At 51.5% G+C, this 16,720-nt stretch overlaps 1 protein-coding gene across 2 annotated transcripts in view; it reads left to right on the top strand.

The window, feature by feature from the left end:
* FAM193A (family with sequence similarity 193 member A) overlaps positions 1-16,720 on the top strand; it is a 131,036-nt gene that overhangs the window by 70,751 nt on the left and 43,565 nt on the right. For both annotated transcript variants that reach the window (XM_066232663.1, XM_066232662.1), the window contains exons 4-7: positions 156-323; positions 4,563-4,797; positions 11,515-11,639; positions 13,607-13,754. In XM_066232663.1, coding sequence (XP_066088760.1) covers positions 156-323; positions 4,563-4,797; positions 11,515-11,639; positions 13,607-13,754 — 676 coding nt within the window. The remainder of the gene's footprint in view (positions 1-155; positions 324-4,562; positions 4,798-11,514; positions 11,640-13,606; positions 13,755-16,720) is intronic.

The raw sequence follows: 16,720 nt of genomic DNA, 5'->3' as shown, positions 1-16,720 counted from the left end.
ATGTGAGGGCACCCTGGGGCTGTGCTGGCCAGCTGCACCGACAGCAGAGCCCGATGGAGGGAGAGGGAGCTGGGAGTGGGCAAGTGGGGCTGTGAGGGGTGGGGGTGGCGAGGATCGCGCCAGCTGACCCTTTTTTCCCTTGTGCGCCTTCACAGAGAGGTCTCGGCAGAGACAGACCGGGAGCCGCAGCAGCTGCAGAACTACTGGTCTGAAGTCCGCTACACGGTCCGCTGCATTTACCGCCAGGCGGGGACCCCGCTGGCAGACGACCAGGACCAGTCCCTGGTGCCCGACAAGGAGGGGGTGAAGGAGCTCGTGGATAGGTACACATGTCCCCCATGTCACGTCCCTCCCCCTCGCCTGTGCCCTGGGAGCCTGGCCTCTGCCTGGGGGGCTCTGCTCTCAGGGTCCGGGTACACTGCGGGTCCTCAGCAGACAGCTGGCCAGAGTGAGCCCTCTGCACAGAGCTTCAGATTCTCGTTTGCTAAACACTGATCGCCTCTGTAATCAAAGTGAAGTGACATGCTTCTGTCATTTCTTAGTGTTGAGGTTGACACTAGTACTTACTGTGCCGGGGATGATGCTGGGCACTTGCTCAACCCAAGGAAGGAAGTTCGGCAGCTGTCCGTCCACCAGGTGAGGAAACTGAGGCTCCGTGCAGCCGGGCCGCCTGAGAATGTGCCCGGGGTGGGAGCGTGCAGCCGCTGGGGCTGGTCCTGCCACGGGCTTTCTCAGGCGGGAGGCGGCTCGCGGTGTGGCGTCCACTCTGCAGCAGGCTCCTCGTGCTCGGACAACACAGATGTGAGGTGAATGTGACTCGGCTTCTCGTTACAGTTTTGGCATCTTTTTTTTTTTCATGTTTGAAATGTTCCAAATAAAAGTGATAAATTGAGCTAGACATTTCATTGGTCGAGTCTCATCTGGGTTTCTTTTTGTCTCATTATGAATGCAGAACCTTTGTGGGGGTATACACTCGTTCACTGTACGGTGTCCTTTCCACTGGACATGGGAGTAATGCCTGGCCGTGGCCTGTGTTAATAACTATACTGCTCACAAACATTAGGGGATATTTTATTGCCTCATATTCATTTTGAAATATCCCCTAATGTTTGAGAGCAGTATAGTTGGTGAATTCGGTCAGCGTGTTCAGGATTGGACCTGCGGACCTCTGCTGTTCCTTGACATGGTTCCGGGCAGTATGTGCCATTTTTGAAGTTAGGTTTCCCAGGGAGTATTAGGAAAAAATTTACTGCTCACAAACACTAGAGGATATTTCAAAATGAATATGAAACAATAAAATACCCCCTAATGTTTGTGAGCAGTGTATATAACCTGCACACAAAACCCACCATGACTTCACAGCTTACGAATGCGTAAGGAGAGGCTAAAGTGAAATAAAAGACAATCGGAAGAAAATGTTCAGCAAATGATAGTGCAGAGGAGGGAAGTGTGGCAGAGATGGTGGTGGTAATCTGTGGGTGGCTGAGGTTTGGGAAGCAGCAGTGCTCTAATAGTGAAACACACTGTTAGAATGTAGAAACCTCACGTCATCAGAGTGTGTATGTTGCCTACACCAGTGGTTTTCAGCCTTCTTATACGTGGGCAATGAAAATAGTAGAATTGTTTCAGGGACCTACCTCTAGGGCAGAAATTACCCTAAGCTAAGCATCAGTGAATTTGTCTAAGATCTTTGGGTCTATAATCTCCATACAACATGAGGATGGTTAACTCTCACACACCGGCATGAAATTTATGGCAGTTGAAAAACACTGGTATATACTATATTTTTTCTAGTCTTTGAATTTCCAAAAACACTTGTTATTTTTTTTTCTTTTGATTTGAGAGAGAGAGAGAGAAAGAAACATCAACTCATTGTTCCATTTAGTTGTGCATTCATTGATGGCTTCTCATCATGCCCTGACCAGGAATGGAACCCGTGACCTTGGTGCACCAAGGTGACACTTTCTCCACGGTGCCATCTGGCCAGGGCCAGAGCACTTGTTTTGTTTAAATGCAAACAGGAAAGGTATGTCTGTAAAGGCTGTTTCCAAGAGCTGTCCAGCCAGTGGAGAGAACGCTTTGCTCCTCTCTCTGGCCGTGGCATCCTGGGTGACCCGGCTCTGCCCCGGCCTCCTGCCTCCCCTCCCCACTCTCATACCCTTCCTTTCTGCCCTGGCACCTTGGCATTGGCTCTCTGTCTGGAACGGTTTTCCTTTTTCAGGGTCTCTCTTTTTTTTTTTCTCCCTTCTATCATTCACATTAGTCTTTAGCCACCTTCTCAAAGAGGCTTCCTGTCTACAGTCTGAGTGCTCCCATCACCCGTCACCCTGACCTTCATTTTACTATTCGGCTCCCACCTGGCCCTGCGTTATGTGTGTGCATGCATGTAGGCTGGCCGACCCCTGCTTACCTGGCTCCTTCACCACTCGCGTGGGTGCCACGGTGCCCCGTCCACTGTGCAGTCTGTGCTGCAGTTGCGTGTGGATGTGCCTCCGTAGGCTCTTCAGACAGCGGCCATGAAACTTTAAAAAGACTTTACAGAAGTACTACATGTCTGTTTCATTAAATGTGTAAGATGCAGAAAGGGGCAGGGAAGTAAGATAAAACGTATGTCTAATCTCACCATGCTAAAGAACTAAGAAGGAACTGCGTCCAGTTCATTTGAGTTCTGTGGCTTTTCTCTTTTTTTTCTTCATGGGAGGAGAGGGGACAGGCAGGGACCCCGACAGACAGGAAGGGAGAGAGGTGAGAAGCATCAACTCACTCGTAGCTGTTGCACTTCAGTCGTTCATTGATTGCTTCGCATATGTGCCTTGATAGGGGTGGGGGCTCCAGCTGAGCCAGTGACCTCTTGCTCAAGCCAGTGACCTTTCAGAGACCTTGGGCTTCAATTCACCAACCTTTGGGTTCAAGCTGGCAAACCTGTGCTTGAGCCAGATGAGCCTGCACTCAAGCTGGAGACGGGGGGGGGGGGGGGGGGGGGGGGGGTTTGAAACTGGGTCCTCAGGGTCCCCGGTTGATGCTCTGTCCACTGCGCCACCACCTGGTCAGGCTGTGTGGCTTTTCTTTAACAGGTAAAATACATTCTGTTTCAGATGACAGTTATGCTAGATAGTTATGCTAAAAAATTAGTTTACCTGTGTGAAGTGCACTGGGAATCCCATCGGCTCTTACTGTGTCTCTAGCCACGTTATGTAAGATGTCGCACATTCCATTGCAGGATTTTACTTGGCTCTTGTCTTTTGCAGCCGAGGTGGAGTGGAACTTTAAAGTGACTATGACTTCTTATAAAAAGTAAGAACTCTAGCTTACCATGTCTTAGACCTTGTGTCTAATGGGGTGGCTCCTCCCACTTATGGAGCAGAATAGGTGTGTTGGATTATTGCTTCGGTTTCCATCTAGAGGCTCCTCAGAGACACACAATTAAAAGTAATGCCAAACATTGTAGAACACGTTAGAAAAGAAATTCATGAAAACGTTAACTGTTATTGTGGCCTGGTGTGGGTTGGGGGGGCATGCATTAATTTTCTTGCTTTTCAGTGTATAAATTTTATTTTTTATACTTTTATAGGATTTTGTTGGGATAATTAAAAAAGAGATATACTGTCTCTAAGTTTCCCTGGTTATAAAAATAACATAAGCCCATTGGATTGTATATTAAATTCCTAGAAAGAAGGAAAGAGCAGTGTGGGACAGTCTCCCAACATAGAAGTCACCTCACTGGGGGTATGTTCCTCACCTGACATATCAGCATTCAAGCATAATTGTCTCAGTCACCTACGATTTCTTTTATTTAGAGAGAGACAGAGGGACAGACCGAGACAGACAGAAAGGGAGATGAGATCAACTCATAGTTGTGACACTTTAGTTGTTCATTGATTGCTTTCTCATACTGACTTGACTGAGGGCCTTCATATGGGCCAGTGACCCCTTGTTCAAGCCAGTGACCTTGGGGCTCAAGCCGGTGACATGGGGTCGTGTCTGTGATCCCACGCTCAAGCCGGCAACCCTGCGCTCAAGCTGGTGTGCCTGCGCTCAAGCTGGCAATCTCAGGGTTTCGAACCTGGGACCTCAGAGTCCCAGGTTGACGCTCCACCCACTGCGCCACCGTCAGGTCAGTCGCCTGTACTTCCAGTTCAGTGGTCCAGCGGTTGGGAATGCGCATCTCCAGCCAGCCGCTGAGGCACTGGTGTGTCTGCTCTGCCACCTGCTGGCTGTTTGGGTTCCAACACCTTATCCAGCCTGTGTGGGAGGCTGAGTCAGTGCAAGGGGGAGACAGAGACTCCTGGGGGGTGACAGAGTCAGTGCAGGGGGAAACGGAGCTGGCACAGAGTAAGCTCTCGGCAAATGTCGGGTTCTTCTGGCCCTTACGGGATGGCTGGCATGGGGAAGTTCCTGGCATTGAGTTGGGCAAATGTACCTCTCCCGAGTTGTGAGAAGGTGGTGTTGTTTCAGGTGGGCACCTGGGGAAAGGCTTCAGGAAGCATGCTCCCAGATACAAAACGTCCCTCCGAGGGAGCCGGGTGGTCACGGGTGAGTGGTGACTGTCCTTCTCTGTGCAGGCTCTGCGAGAGGGACCCGTACCAGCTCTACCAGCGGCTGGAGCAACAAGCCCGCGAGTATGTGCTGGAGATGAAGGTCCGCCTCCTGCGACAGCTCTCTGCCGCGGCCCGCGTGAGGGCGCCGTCCAGCCTGCAGGGCCCGCCGCAGGCCCACCAGTTCATCTCCCTGCTGCTGGAGGAGTACGGCAGCCTCTGCCAGGCGGCGCGCACCATCAGCACCTTCCTCGGCACTCTGGTGAGAGAGCACCTTTTTCTGGCCGTGGGGGCGGACAGCTGAGTGGTAGGGGAAGCTGAGGCGTGCTGTTGGCGTGGTGCACGGCCGTGGTCCCGTCCCTGTGGCGTGTGGGCGGCCGGGGGGAACCAGCTTCTCCCCTCTGTCTCTCCCCTCCTGTCTGCTGCCGCACAGCCTCAAGTGGAGGGACAGGTGGTGACATGTCTTGACACACTGTTTGTGGAGCAGGAGACCTGGGGAGTGAGACAGGCACTGGATGCAGTGCGGAGTGCGCGTCAGCAGGGGTGAGAGAGAAGGGGCCGCACTGTCAGCTGCTGACTGTTGTCAGCAGAGGCCTGGGTTTGATGGGGTGCACTCGGGGGGCACCTGCTCATAGCCCTGGGGCCTTTCAGTCCTGGATCCGCTGCACAGTCCAGTGTGGGGGAAGGACAGGTGCGCCCCACTCTGCAGGCTCCATGCAGTCCTGCTGAGGAGACGGCATTCTCCTTTGGGCTTAGGCTGCCGCCGGGAGTAAAATGGGGTGGGGTGTGCTGTGGAAAGCAGTTACTGGAGTCGGGGTGCACTGGGGTTGATAGGAGACAGCCTCAGCACCCTGCTGGTTGGAAGGGGGCCACGCTCCCTGCGGAGACAGCCTCTTGTCTCTTGACTGTCACAGAAGCACCTGTTGAGACTAACAACAGTCCATGGAGTTTTTCATCACTTAAGTTTTTTAACAGCGTTATTTATTGGTTGATTTTATAGAGGAAGGGAAAAAGAGAGAGAGAAATGGGATTTGTTGTTCCACTTATTTATGCTTTCATTGCTTGATTCTTTTATGTGTCCTGACCAGGGATTGAACTCACAACCTTGGCGTATGAGAACGATGCTCTAACCCAGGGGTCTCAAACTCAACTTAGCATGTGGGCCGCAGAGCAAGATCACAGCCGTTCGGCAGGCCGCACTAGGTCTATAAAAGGCAACTGTTATGCAACACTTCTTTCACTGCAGTTGAAAACAAAAAAATATCAGTACAACAAGCACAATCGTACATGCAGTTTACTCAGTGTCACAAACGACCAGAAGCTGTAGTTCTCATCACAACTGCTGTTAACTAAGCTAATATCTAGCTAGGATGCTAGAGAAATGAAAAATACAAGTAGGCCCCTAGGCTTACCTAATTTTATCCAAAATATTTTGAACTTCGTGGATTAGTCTGCGGGCCGCACAAAATTGTTTGGCGGGCCGCATGCAGCCCGTGGGCCGCGAGTTTGAGACCCCTGCTCTAACCAGTGGAGCTATCTGGCCAGGGCCCACTCAAATTGCATTAAATGGTACTTCCCTGGGCTAGTGCTGGGTTCTTTCTTAGTGGTAAAACTACACTTTGAAACAAATATAGTAAGTGGTTTCTAAGATTTTAAGCATAATGGGTCTTTATGTGATTCTACAGTTGACAGTTCTCGCCAGAAAAGTTTATATACTTACAATTTTTCAAGTAATTTCGGGGGTTTCAGGGACTTCCTCAGGCATTGCTGTAGTAGACACTGCTCCTCCTTCAGCGGCGCCCTGGAGCCGTGAGGGAAGCTCTGCTTGTGAGACGAGCTGGTGGGTGGTGCCGGGCGGTGACCCCTGCTCAGGACCGGTGTCTGGGCCGCGGAGCACCAGCCCCTGTGCAGGCGGAGCTGGGTGACCCTGCTCAGGACCGGTGTCTGGGCCGCGGAGCACCAGCCCCTGTGCAGGCAGAGCTGGGTGACCCTGCTCAGGACCGGTGTCTGGGCCGCGGAGCACCAGCCCCTGTGCAGGCGGAGCTGGCCTTGCATGCCCGACTCGACTGCAGTACCGCGGTCTGCAGCGTCCCTCCCCCACTCTGCTTCCTGAGCGTCTCCTTGCTCCTCAGGTGACGTGTCCGTGTCACCTCCTCTGACAGCACTCGGGCACCCTCCTGAGTCTCGGGGGACATGGACCATGGCTCAGCGTGTCTCCTGCCTGGACCTGCCGTCGTGCCCAGGCTGTGCCGCCTACGTGCAGGACCTCTGTACAGTCAGAGTGGGATGCTGTTTTGTGAAGCTGATAAAAATTAGTTTGGTAGGGCGAGGTAACTCAGCTGGTTAGCACATTGTCCTGATACTCCAAGGCTGCAGGTTCGATCCCTGGTCAGGGCACATTCAAGATGCAACCAGTGAGTGCGTGGACGAGTGGAGCAGCAGGTTGATCTTTCTCTCTCTCTCAAGTCAATAAATAAAAAGTATTTTTTAAATTAGTAGGAACCATGTTTATTGGAACAAATTTCTAGAGATTTGATTACACAGAGATGTTTTCTTATAGTCTGAAAAGAACACATGAACTTTGGGCACAAAGTACAGCTCTTTGCTCAGTGCTTCATTTCCCCTTCGCACAGAGATTCTCACTTTGGTTTCCAGTAGCACAGCAGACGAGGTGCCCTGGTGGCTTCCCTCCCAGGGAAACAAGTGCATTCCTGAAGAGCAAGCCAGGCAAGACAAAATCTGTTGTAGCACATTGCTGAGAGGCTTGAGAGGGAGAAGCTCAGAGCTGAGGAATTCACATGCTCAAAAGCCAGCACTGCCCAAGAATTTCTTCCAGTCCTGGGGACAGAGGCAGCAGCCCAGTCCATCCCAGGCAGGGTCTGTGCATGATGCTGGGACCGTGGACGTGCTCACCCCCAGTGTAAGGGGGAAGCAGAGACATTGCCCACTGTGACTTCGGGGTGGCGTGGATGGGCAAGTACAGCCTAGCCTCCCAGAGATTTTGAATTTATTTTCATTTATATGTTTATTTGAGAGACAGACACATCGATTTGTTTCTCCACTTATTTATGCACTTACTGGTTGATTCCTTTATGTGCCCTGACTGAGGATTGAACCCACACCCTTTGTATATTGGGACAGTGCTCTGTAACCAACTGTGCTACCTCACCGGGGCTCCTAGGGATTTTGTAATTAAGGCTGCTGCCTCAGATGTGTAGTCTGAACAAATGCTGTTGGTGTCCTGTGAACCTCGAGCCTAGAAGTGACTTTGCTGTGATTTCAGGTTCCCAGTAGAGTCAAGCAGCAGCAGGTCACTCTGGAGGACGTGACATCACTTTATGTAACCACAGACCGTTGTCATGCCCACAAAACAGACAGTGGTTTCTTTTGGTTTTCTTTTTTTTAGAGAGAAGCAGCAAATCATGGTTGTGTCACTTTTGTTGTTCATTGATTGCTTCTCATATGTGCCCTGACCAGTTGGCTCAAACGTAACCAATCCCCTCTTGCTCAAACCAGTGACCTTGAGATCATGTCGATGATCCCACGCTCAAGCTGCAACCTCAGGGTTTTGAACCTGTGACCTCAATGCCCCAGGTCAACACTCTGTCATCCACTGTGCCACCACCAGTCAGGCGACAATGGTTTATTTCTGTTGACTAACACCCAGTCCATACAAAAATTTCCCAGTTAGCTCAAAAATCTCTTTATGGTCGGGGTATTCAAATGAGGATCCAAGAAGGCTCACAAACTGATCACAGCATCCTTCCCGGCCCACACTGGTATTCCCGCAGTCTAAAGAATCTGCAGCTCCCAAGGGCACTGGCTCGAAGTGTAGCCCTGGAATGCTGAGGTCATGGTTCAAAGCCCTGGGCTTGTCTGGTCCAGGCACAGACGAGAAGCAACTACTATGAGTTGATGCTTCCTGCTCCCCCCCTAAAATTAATAAATAAAATCTTTAAAGAGTAACGATAATGAGCCCATTATATAACACAAATAGCATTTTTTTAAATAAAAAATAACTTTTTCGAAAGAAAACGTTTGGTTAGAAGAGAGGCTGTCATTTACATTTTACAAGTCTGGTGTCTGGCTTGATGTGGGACCTGGATTCTCACAGATGCGTGTTTGGGAAAAGGAGGAATGTAGTCTAAGTCTTTCAGATCACTGTGGCTACTCTTCCTTGAAAGCACACCCAAGCCCCGCTAAGCTTCAGCGTAGACTCTGAGACCAGATGATGGAGCTGACCACACACTCCCAGCGGACCCCTCAGGCACAGCCCACTCAGCGTGGACCTGCACACGCTGGTGTCATAGCAGCACGGACCCCTCAGGCACAGCCCACTCAGCGTGGACCTGCACACGCTGGTGTCATAGCAGCACGGACCCCTCAGGCACAGCCCACTCAGCGTGGACCTGCACACGCTGGTGTCATAGCAGCACGTGTGGTCCTTTGGAAAACACCGGTTCACTGAGTTGTCTTCACCACCACGGGTCTCGATGTAAGAAACGACCGAGCAGAAAGGTCTTTAAATGTGGAGGAGCTTCTAGGCCGCAAAGGCAAATACAGATTCTCCCAAGGTCTCACTTTTGCTTGAAAGCTCAGATGAGATGACTGGCTGCAGATTGGGTCAGTTGTTTTCCTTGAAGCAGCAGGTTCCCTTGCTGTGTGACCCGCTCTCTGCAGAGAATCTCCGGCTTCTCCAGGAGCAAAGCCCTGTGTTCCGGCTCTGCAGACCTTGGGTGCCTTTACATGGAAAGGCATTTCTACAAACGCGACCTTCTAGGAAGTACATTTGGGGGGTTCGTTGCACACTGCACCGGGGACCTAACAGAGTAATAGGGTCACATTTTTCTACTTACTAAATATTAAAATAAAATTAGTACTAGACTTGATGTCCCCAGTCCTCTGGGAAATGCCTTTCTCGTTTGTAATCATGAAATCTAATATCCATTCACAAAGACATGGGAATTGTGAATATTTTGCGGTTTCTCAAGGTCTACTGCTGGACTTGATTCTAAACCCCCTTCTCCTTCCAAACCCCCGACATTTACATTTGAATGGGGAAGTGGGACTGGCCGAGATGGAAGAGCCTGCCAGCCAGTGGGGGCTTTCTCTGCCGGCCCACACAGGTGGCCTGGCCTATGTCCGTCCCCGCCCCCCCCCCCTGCCCCCCGCCCCAGGAGTGGCTGTGGCCGCATGCCCTGCAGACGCTCTCCCCCTGTGCTGGAGCAGCTCTGCCTGTAGGCTGAGGTGAGGGCAGTGCTGGCCTCAGGGAGCACCCAGCTCCGCTGGGTCCATGCGCTCACCCTGCTGGTGGTGGTGATGTGTGTTTGGGACCTTCAGTACTGTTTCTTCCACATGGCTCATCGGGAAATGTACTTCAGATTTCAGAGAGAATGCCAAATATCCTGCGTCATCAGTCTTTGCCCAGTCACCTTTGGTTCACGTCAGCCCAGAAGCCCAGAGCTGTGGGCCCCCAGAGGTGTGGCTGCTCGTAGGCTGACAGGTAGGGCACCAGCTGTCCTGGGGTGCTGCCCTCTCCTCCTCCAGCGAGCCACACCTGGTCTGCAGCTGCCTTAGCTCCCGCCTGCTCTTTGTTGTGGAGACGATCGATGGAAGGTTGGATCCCTGCCTGCTCCTCTGTCCCCTGAGGACTGCTGGGAGACGGGGCCAGCTGCATTAGTCTCTGTGTCCCTGTGCACAGAGCTCTGCTCACGTCTGTGATGTGTGTCCTGTCAGCACATCGTCTGTGGCCAGTTTCATTCTGGGGCTGAGTATATCAGCCCAGGATGGTCTTCTGGACCCTGCTTCCCTGTGTTGAGTACTGGCTGAGAGATGCTGTCTGAAGTGGGAGTTTGCTTGGGGACAGCACATAGTGAGAGGAGCACCGGGCACCGACAGCGAGGAGGGCTCACCCGGTCCTGGCTCCAGCTGTTCACGTTGCTGGGGTACAGAGGGACTGACGGGGAGAGCCGCGTGCTCACAGCATTGTGCTCTCAGGGACACGCGGTGGCATATCTGCGTGCAAGCCCTTTCCTGGTGCCTTTGACTGTGATGGTTCTGTTTGGCTGAATTGTAAACAGGCGCAGACCACACTGCGTGTTGTCACGGAGGAGCCCGCGCCCGAGGGGCTGTGCAGTGCCGGGGCAGAGTGTGGGTTCCGAGCTGGCGGTCATGAGAGCAGGAGCCTTGCAGTGCACAGGTCATGTGCGTGGAGCTCACTGATGGAGTGTGGAGCTCACTGATGGAGTGTGGAGCTCACTGATGGAGTGTGGAGCTCACTGATGGAGTGTGGGCTCACTGATGGAGTGTGGGCTCACTGATGGAGTGTGGGCTCACTGATGGAGTGTGGGCTCACTGATGGAGTGTGGGCTCACATGGGCACGGTCACAGAAAGACCTGTCAGAAGTGAAGGCTGCTCACTGCTGGTCACCTAGTGTTGAGGGCGAGCAGACCTCGTCATGTCACCCTCCCTGATGGCCAGCACACCACCAGATGTTTACAAGTTGTTGTCTAAGTGGTGGGTTTGCCCAGGTTCATTTGGGAAGCGAGAGACCTGACCTTCCACGGGTGTCACTTGCAGAGCAGTTGACATCTGTCAGAAGGGGCCATTCTTGAGACAGGCTAGAAGGTGACTGTTCTTTGGCATTAGGATGTGTATACATTTAAATGGTGTGAAAAGTAGGGTTTTCGATACATTTGAAAGTGTAATTGTAAGGAATGACCAAGCCTGCGCAGTTGTTTCTCCCCATTCTCAGCCCCCCTCACCTGGGTGGGCCCGCCTCCTCCCTCCTGTGTGTGAGTGTGGGAGGGAGGCAGAGAGGGCTCCCTCCGTGTGTGCCAGACGCACAGGGCCCAGCGGACCCTCGCCAGCTGACGGTTCTGGGTCTGCATGGACGGGCAGGGAGAGGGCACAGAAGTCCTGGGGGATTTAGTCTTCATCACCTCAGTTTGTCGTCCATTTCTTTGTTTTTTTAACCAGGAAAATGAGCACTTGAAAAAGTTCCAGGTGACATGGGAACTGCATAATAAACACCTGTTTGAAAACCTGGTGTTTTCGGAGCCCCTTCTCCAGAGCAACCTGCCAGCACTGGTGTCGCAAATCAGGTATCTGGTCTTCATCTGCACGTGCCCATGGCGTGACAGCACAGTCCTTTTCCCCGTGGGGTAGCATGTGTGCCTCTGAGCGCCACTGCAGCATGGAAGTTCTCGCTGGAAAACCGGGGCTCCGGGAAAATCGGTTCGGGCAGAAAGCTGAGAACTCAGAGAGTAACACGATGAACCCAGAATGGTGAACCCAGTGCTCATGCTACTAACTGAAGTGCCACAGGTTTCTCAAGCAAGGAAACATGGTGTAAACATTGCATTCCACATGGACAAGACCTGGGCTTGTCCGGGTGGCCGTGGGGTTGTCCTCACTGTGGCACTTGGTGTGCGGCGGACATGGTGGGGACAGGAGAGGGAGGGGGGCCCAGCCAGGGTCTGGGGGCCAGGGGCTCCTAGGCTCTGGGGACGGGTGAGCCACGTCCGTGTCTGATGGCCCTCAGTGTCTGTGTCTGCAGCTTGGCTTTCCCCACAAGGGCCAAGCCGCACGTGCCAGGCACAGAGCCCAGGGAGTCTGTCCAGGTGACGGGGCCTGTGGGGCCGGCTGGGTGTCTGCTCAGCTGGGAGGAGCCCTGGGCTGGTGGGTCTCTTCCTGTCCGCTAATCATAGGTGAGCAGGGAGGTGCATCCCAACAGCCCAGGATGTCAGGAGAGTCTCTTGATTCTGTGTCCTGAGTTTTGTGCCCTGAGGGCAGAAACTCAACTCCGGTCACTGTGGGTCAGTATCACTCTCCTCCTGTCTGGGCTTCCCCACACCACATCTCAGTCGCACCTGAAGGAGGTCCCTGCTGACAGTTGTCACAGTGTGGCTCCCCAGGGCTGGGCCCAGGGTGGGGGTGTGCCATTTGTATCTGCCAGGATGGTTCTGATTTAAAATCACTTTACTCTTTATTTTTGTTATAAAATTATTAAGTTGTTATTGCAATAAAATTCTGAAAATCTAGAAAATTAGAAGGGTAGGAACTGTACACAATTGGGTGTTTCTGGATTTTTCCTGTGTCCACCCCACACACACATTTTCAAACATGATGCCATAGCCATGTCCTTACTTAACATAGTGCGTTTCCACACGCGTGTATGTGAGTGGGTGCATGGTCTGCAGCGAGGCCCCCTGCCCTGCGAGCCCTGGGTCACAGAGTGGGCCCCACATGCATGTATGTGAGTGGGTGCGTGGTCTGCAGCGAGGCCCCCCTGTCCTGCGCACCCTGGGTCACAGAGCAGGCCCACAGCCAGTGGCCCCCATGCTCCGTGCAGACAGACCGACCGTAGCTCTGCATCGTGTTGTGCTCTCGTGACCACAGGTGTCTTCGAGTTTGACGTTTTTGTCACGATGTCTCCGTTACAGTTATTTTGGTTTACCTGTTGATGTATTTAGATATTAGGAAAATGAACAGTTTTTGATGAGAAGTTGCAGGTCCTCTTGTCCTCTTGCCCCCCAGGGGTCCCTGGCCGCCTCTCTCCCAGGACACCCACTCGTCCCGTGTCTTTTTTCTCAGACATGTACACGTCTTCCTCATTGTTTACCCACGTGTGTGTCTTCTGTTTCCTGTGCATTTTCTCATTTGCCATCTTACCATATTTCTGTGTGTGTGTGTTTTCATCTAATCGTATTTCTTACTTGATAAAACAGAGTGAATGAACGTATAATTACATTTCTTTGTTTGAATCGGATTTTCTGTTTTACTTAACTTGGAAACCAGGTCCAAATTGTGTATTTCTCATTAAGTGTTTGCTTACAGCCCCACATTCAGGGAACTGAGTCACTAGGCCTGGGTTGTTGTAAAGCAGTGACACTCACTGTTCCTGGGCATTGTCCCTTCTCTCAGCTTCTCCTTCACACCCACGCTGTCGGTGGTGCTCCCTCAGCGCAGCCACGTGGCGTGGAGCAGTGTCCCCCGTGTCCTGGGAGGGGAGGGACACACAGAAGCAGTCCTCTGGACCTGTTTTTTGTTGAAAGGCCTCTCTCCACAGACTGGGCACCACGACGCACGACACGTGCAGCGAGGATGCTTACAGCACGCTGCTGCAGCGCTACCAGCGCTCCGAGGAGGAGCTGCGCAGGGTCGCCGCCGAGTGGCTGGAGTGCCAGAAGCGGATCGACGCCTACGTGGACGAGCAGGTCTGTGCGTGGGCGCCGCCCGGGGTGGTGTGGCGTGGGGGGGGTCATGGAGAAGCGGTGCTCCTGGCGGGGGTCGGCCAGCGCCTCCCGGGGACAGGCTCAGGGCTCCCAGGTGGCACCGGCTCGCCTGCCTCTGGTAGATTCATTTCTGGAACTTGCAGCAGTCATAGCCGTGTATAGAAGAAGGTGTGTCCTAAAGCCCGCAGATGTGTCCAGTGTGTCTGGAGAATTGGCACCAGGGCGAATGCTCCCGCCCAGGAGGCTGCTGTGTCCCTTTTGTGAGGTTGTGTTTGTGTCCAGAGTTACCCTTTCACGGTCCGTGCGTTTCTTATGGAGTTTACACCTGGGTGCTTTATAGTTTGGGGGCTGTTGTGACTGGCACATTAAATGGTGGAATGAATGTCCTACCCAGCTGTTGCTGGCGTGTGTGGGAACGCGGTCCCTGCAGCTCTGTCACCAAACCCCTCCACTCTCCAGCAGGCGTAAAACGGAAGGCTGTACGTTTTCTAGGAGACCACGATGTCTTCTACAGATGATGGTAGCTTCATCTTATCTCCAGCACTTGAACTAGGGTTTGGTTGGTTGGTTGCTTGGTTTTGGCTCCAGAGGAGTTCGGACATTTCACATCAACTGATGCTTGCCATACAGACTTTTGATACTTTCTAGCCAATTAAAGAATTGTCCCGTTTTTCTTAGCTTATTAAATAGGTTATTTTTATTAAAAAAAATAAGAGTAGATATTGAATTTGTAGGTTTTTCCTTTTATGTTTCCAAAAGAATTGAAGGGTTAAGTTTTCTACTTTTGAGATGTCCTTGCTTTGCTAGGAGTAAACCCTACTGTGCAGATTATGATGTTACTTCTGATGTCTTGTTTAGGGTTTTATCTGTATCCTACGGTGTGGTGCTGGCTTGCACAGCACATGGACTGAGACTGCAGTGCTGTAGTTTCCGTCTTTGAGGTCTTGTCTGTTTGTGTGAAGGTGATGCTAGTCTTAGAGAACGAATTGAGACTCTTTCCATGTTTCTCAATTTTCAGGAATAGTTTAAATTTTCTGTTCCATGAAGGATTTGCTAGGACACCCCCCCATCCGCGCTCCAACCTTTTCAGTTTACATTACATTTATTAGCCTGCTTTGGATTCTCTGCTTCATGAGTAAGTTCACAAATTGCCACTTGCCTAGGAAGTTGTCCACAGCAGTTCAGTAAAGACTTGGTCCTAACCTTGTGCTCGTGGAGAAACGTAGGAGAATGCAAGGTCCTCCTGGGCTGCCTGTTGTGGTCACACGTCAGAGAAGAGCACTTTCCTCACCACAGGGCGGTGTGCCTGTGGTCCAGCTGTCTCTGCGGAGTGTCTGCCGAGCTGCTGAGGTGTCAGGGAACCCAGAAGCCTGCATTGCTAGTGAGATCTCAAAACCTTTTTCAAGGTAACTTAACTTTAAGATTTTATTTACTGATTTGAGGGGGGGGGGAGAGAGAGAGAGGAGGAGGAGCAGGAAGCATCAACTGGTAGTAGTTCCTTCTCTGATGAACCTTGACCAGGCAAGCCCAGGGTTTCAGTCTGGTGACCTCAGCATTCCAGGTTGAAGCCCTATCTGCTGCATTACCACGGGTCAGGCAGGGTGACTTAACTTTTTAAAATATTGTGCAGGCTCAACAAAATAGCCTGAGGCACTGTTGGAAGCTCTTTCTTAGATGTGAAAATAGTTAAATTATACAGGTTTATAAAAATCTCCTTGTGTGGTCTGTTCCCCACCACCACCATGTCTGTGCTGCTGTCTTTCCCTGGTTCAGACTGGGACGAGTTTGCAGAACCAGCTTCCAGGTTTACTGATCATATCTGCCACTTCTGCTGCTGCTGGAGAGAGAGAGTGTGTGTGTGTGAGAGAGAGAGAGAGAGAGAGAGAGAGCGCGCGCGCGCGCACCAGACAGGAAGGGGGAGAGGAGGAGAGAGTTGAGAAGCGTCAGCTTATATGCAGCTCTTTAGTTCATTGATTGCTCCTCATACGTGTGTTAATGGGATGGGGGTGGGAGGCCACAGCTAAGCCAGTGCCCTTGGGGTCATGTTGATGATTCCACACTCACGCTGAGGACCCTGCATTGAAGCTGGCAACCTCAGGGTTTCAAACCTGGAACCTCGATGTCCCAGGGTGACGCTCTATCCACTGCACCACCGTCTGGTTAGGCTGATCACCTCTGCTTCTTCATTTTTCCCGATGAGTTCTGCTTTTACCTTTAAGTCCTTCCTAACGCTATCGGTTGGTTTCTTGTTCTGATACTTTGGCTTCTTACACTGAACATGTCCTTGTCTTTATGTTTGTTCTCAGATGCGTTTAACCCTGTGTGTTTTCTACTACAACGTGGACACAGCTTGTGGAACCTGATTAACGGGACTGTCGTCATCAACTACTTCAACGTTGATTTTTTAAAAGTTTTTTTATTTTCCAGTTACAGTTGGCATACCTTGTATTAGTTTCAGGTATACACCCCAGTGACTAGACATCACGTAACCAAGTGATCATCCCGATACATTCTGTGCCTCTGACACCGTGCATAGTGATTGCAGCATTACCGGCTGCGTTTCCCTTGCTGCACCTCACAGCCATGACTGTTCCCTGGACCGATCTGTCTCTCTGACTCCCTGGCCTTTCCCCATCCACCCAGGGCCCCTCCCATCTAGCCACTGTCAGTGTCCTCTGTACCTGTGAGTCTGTTTCTGTTCTGCTTCTTCATTTGTTTTGCTCTTTTTTAGATTAAGTTGTTGACAGATATGTATTTCTTGCCATTTTATTGTTCATAGTTTTATCTTTTTTTTTTTTCTTCTTCAAGCAAACTCTTTAACATTTCATATGATACTGGTCTGGTGGTGATGAACTCCTTTAGCTTTTTCTTGTCTGGAAATCTCTTTTTCTGTTCTTTGATTCTAAATGATAGGTTTGCTGGGTAGAGTCATCTTGGTTGTAGTTCCT

This window comes from Saccopteryx bilineata, chromosome 5 (assembly GCF_036850765.1).
Source record: "Saccopteryx bilineata isolate mSacBil1 chromosome 5, mSacBil1_pri_phased_curated, whole genome shotgun sequence".
In the NCBI taxonomy this organism is placed as follows: Eukaryota; Metazoa; Chordata; class Mammalia; order Chiroptera; family Emballonuridae; genus Saccopteryx; species Saccopteryx bilineata.
Note: the sequence above shows the minus strand (reverse complement) of the source record. Positions and strands in the feature narration are given on the sequence as shown.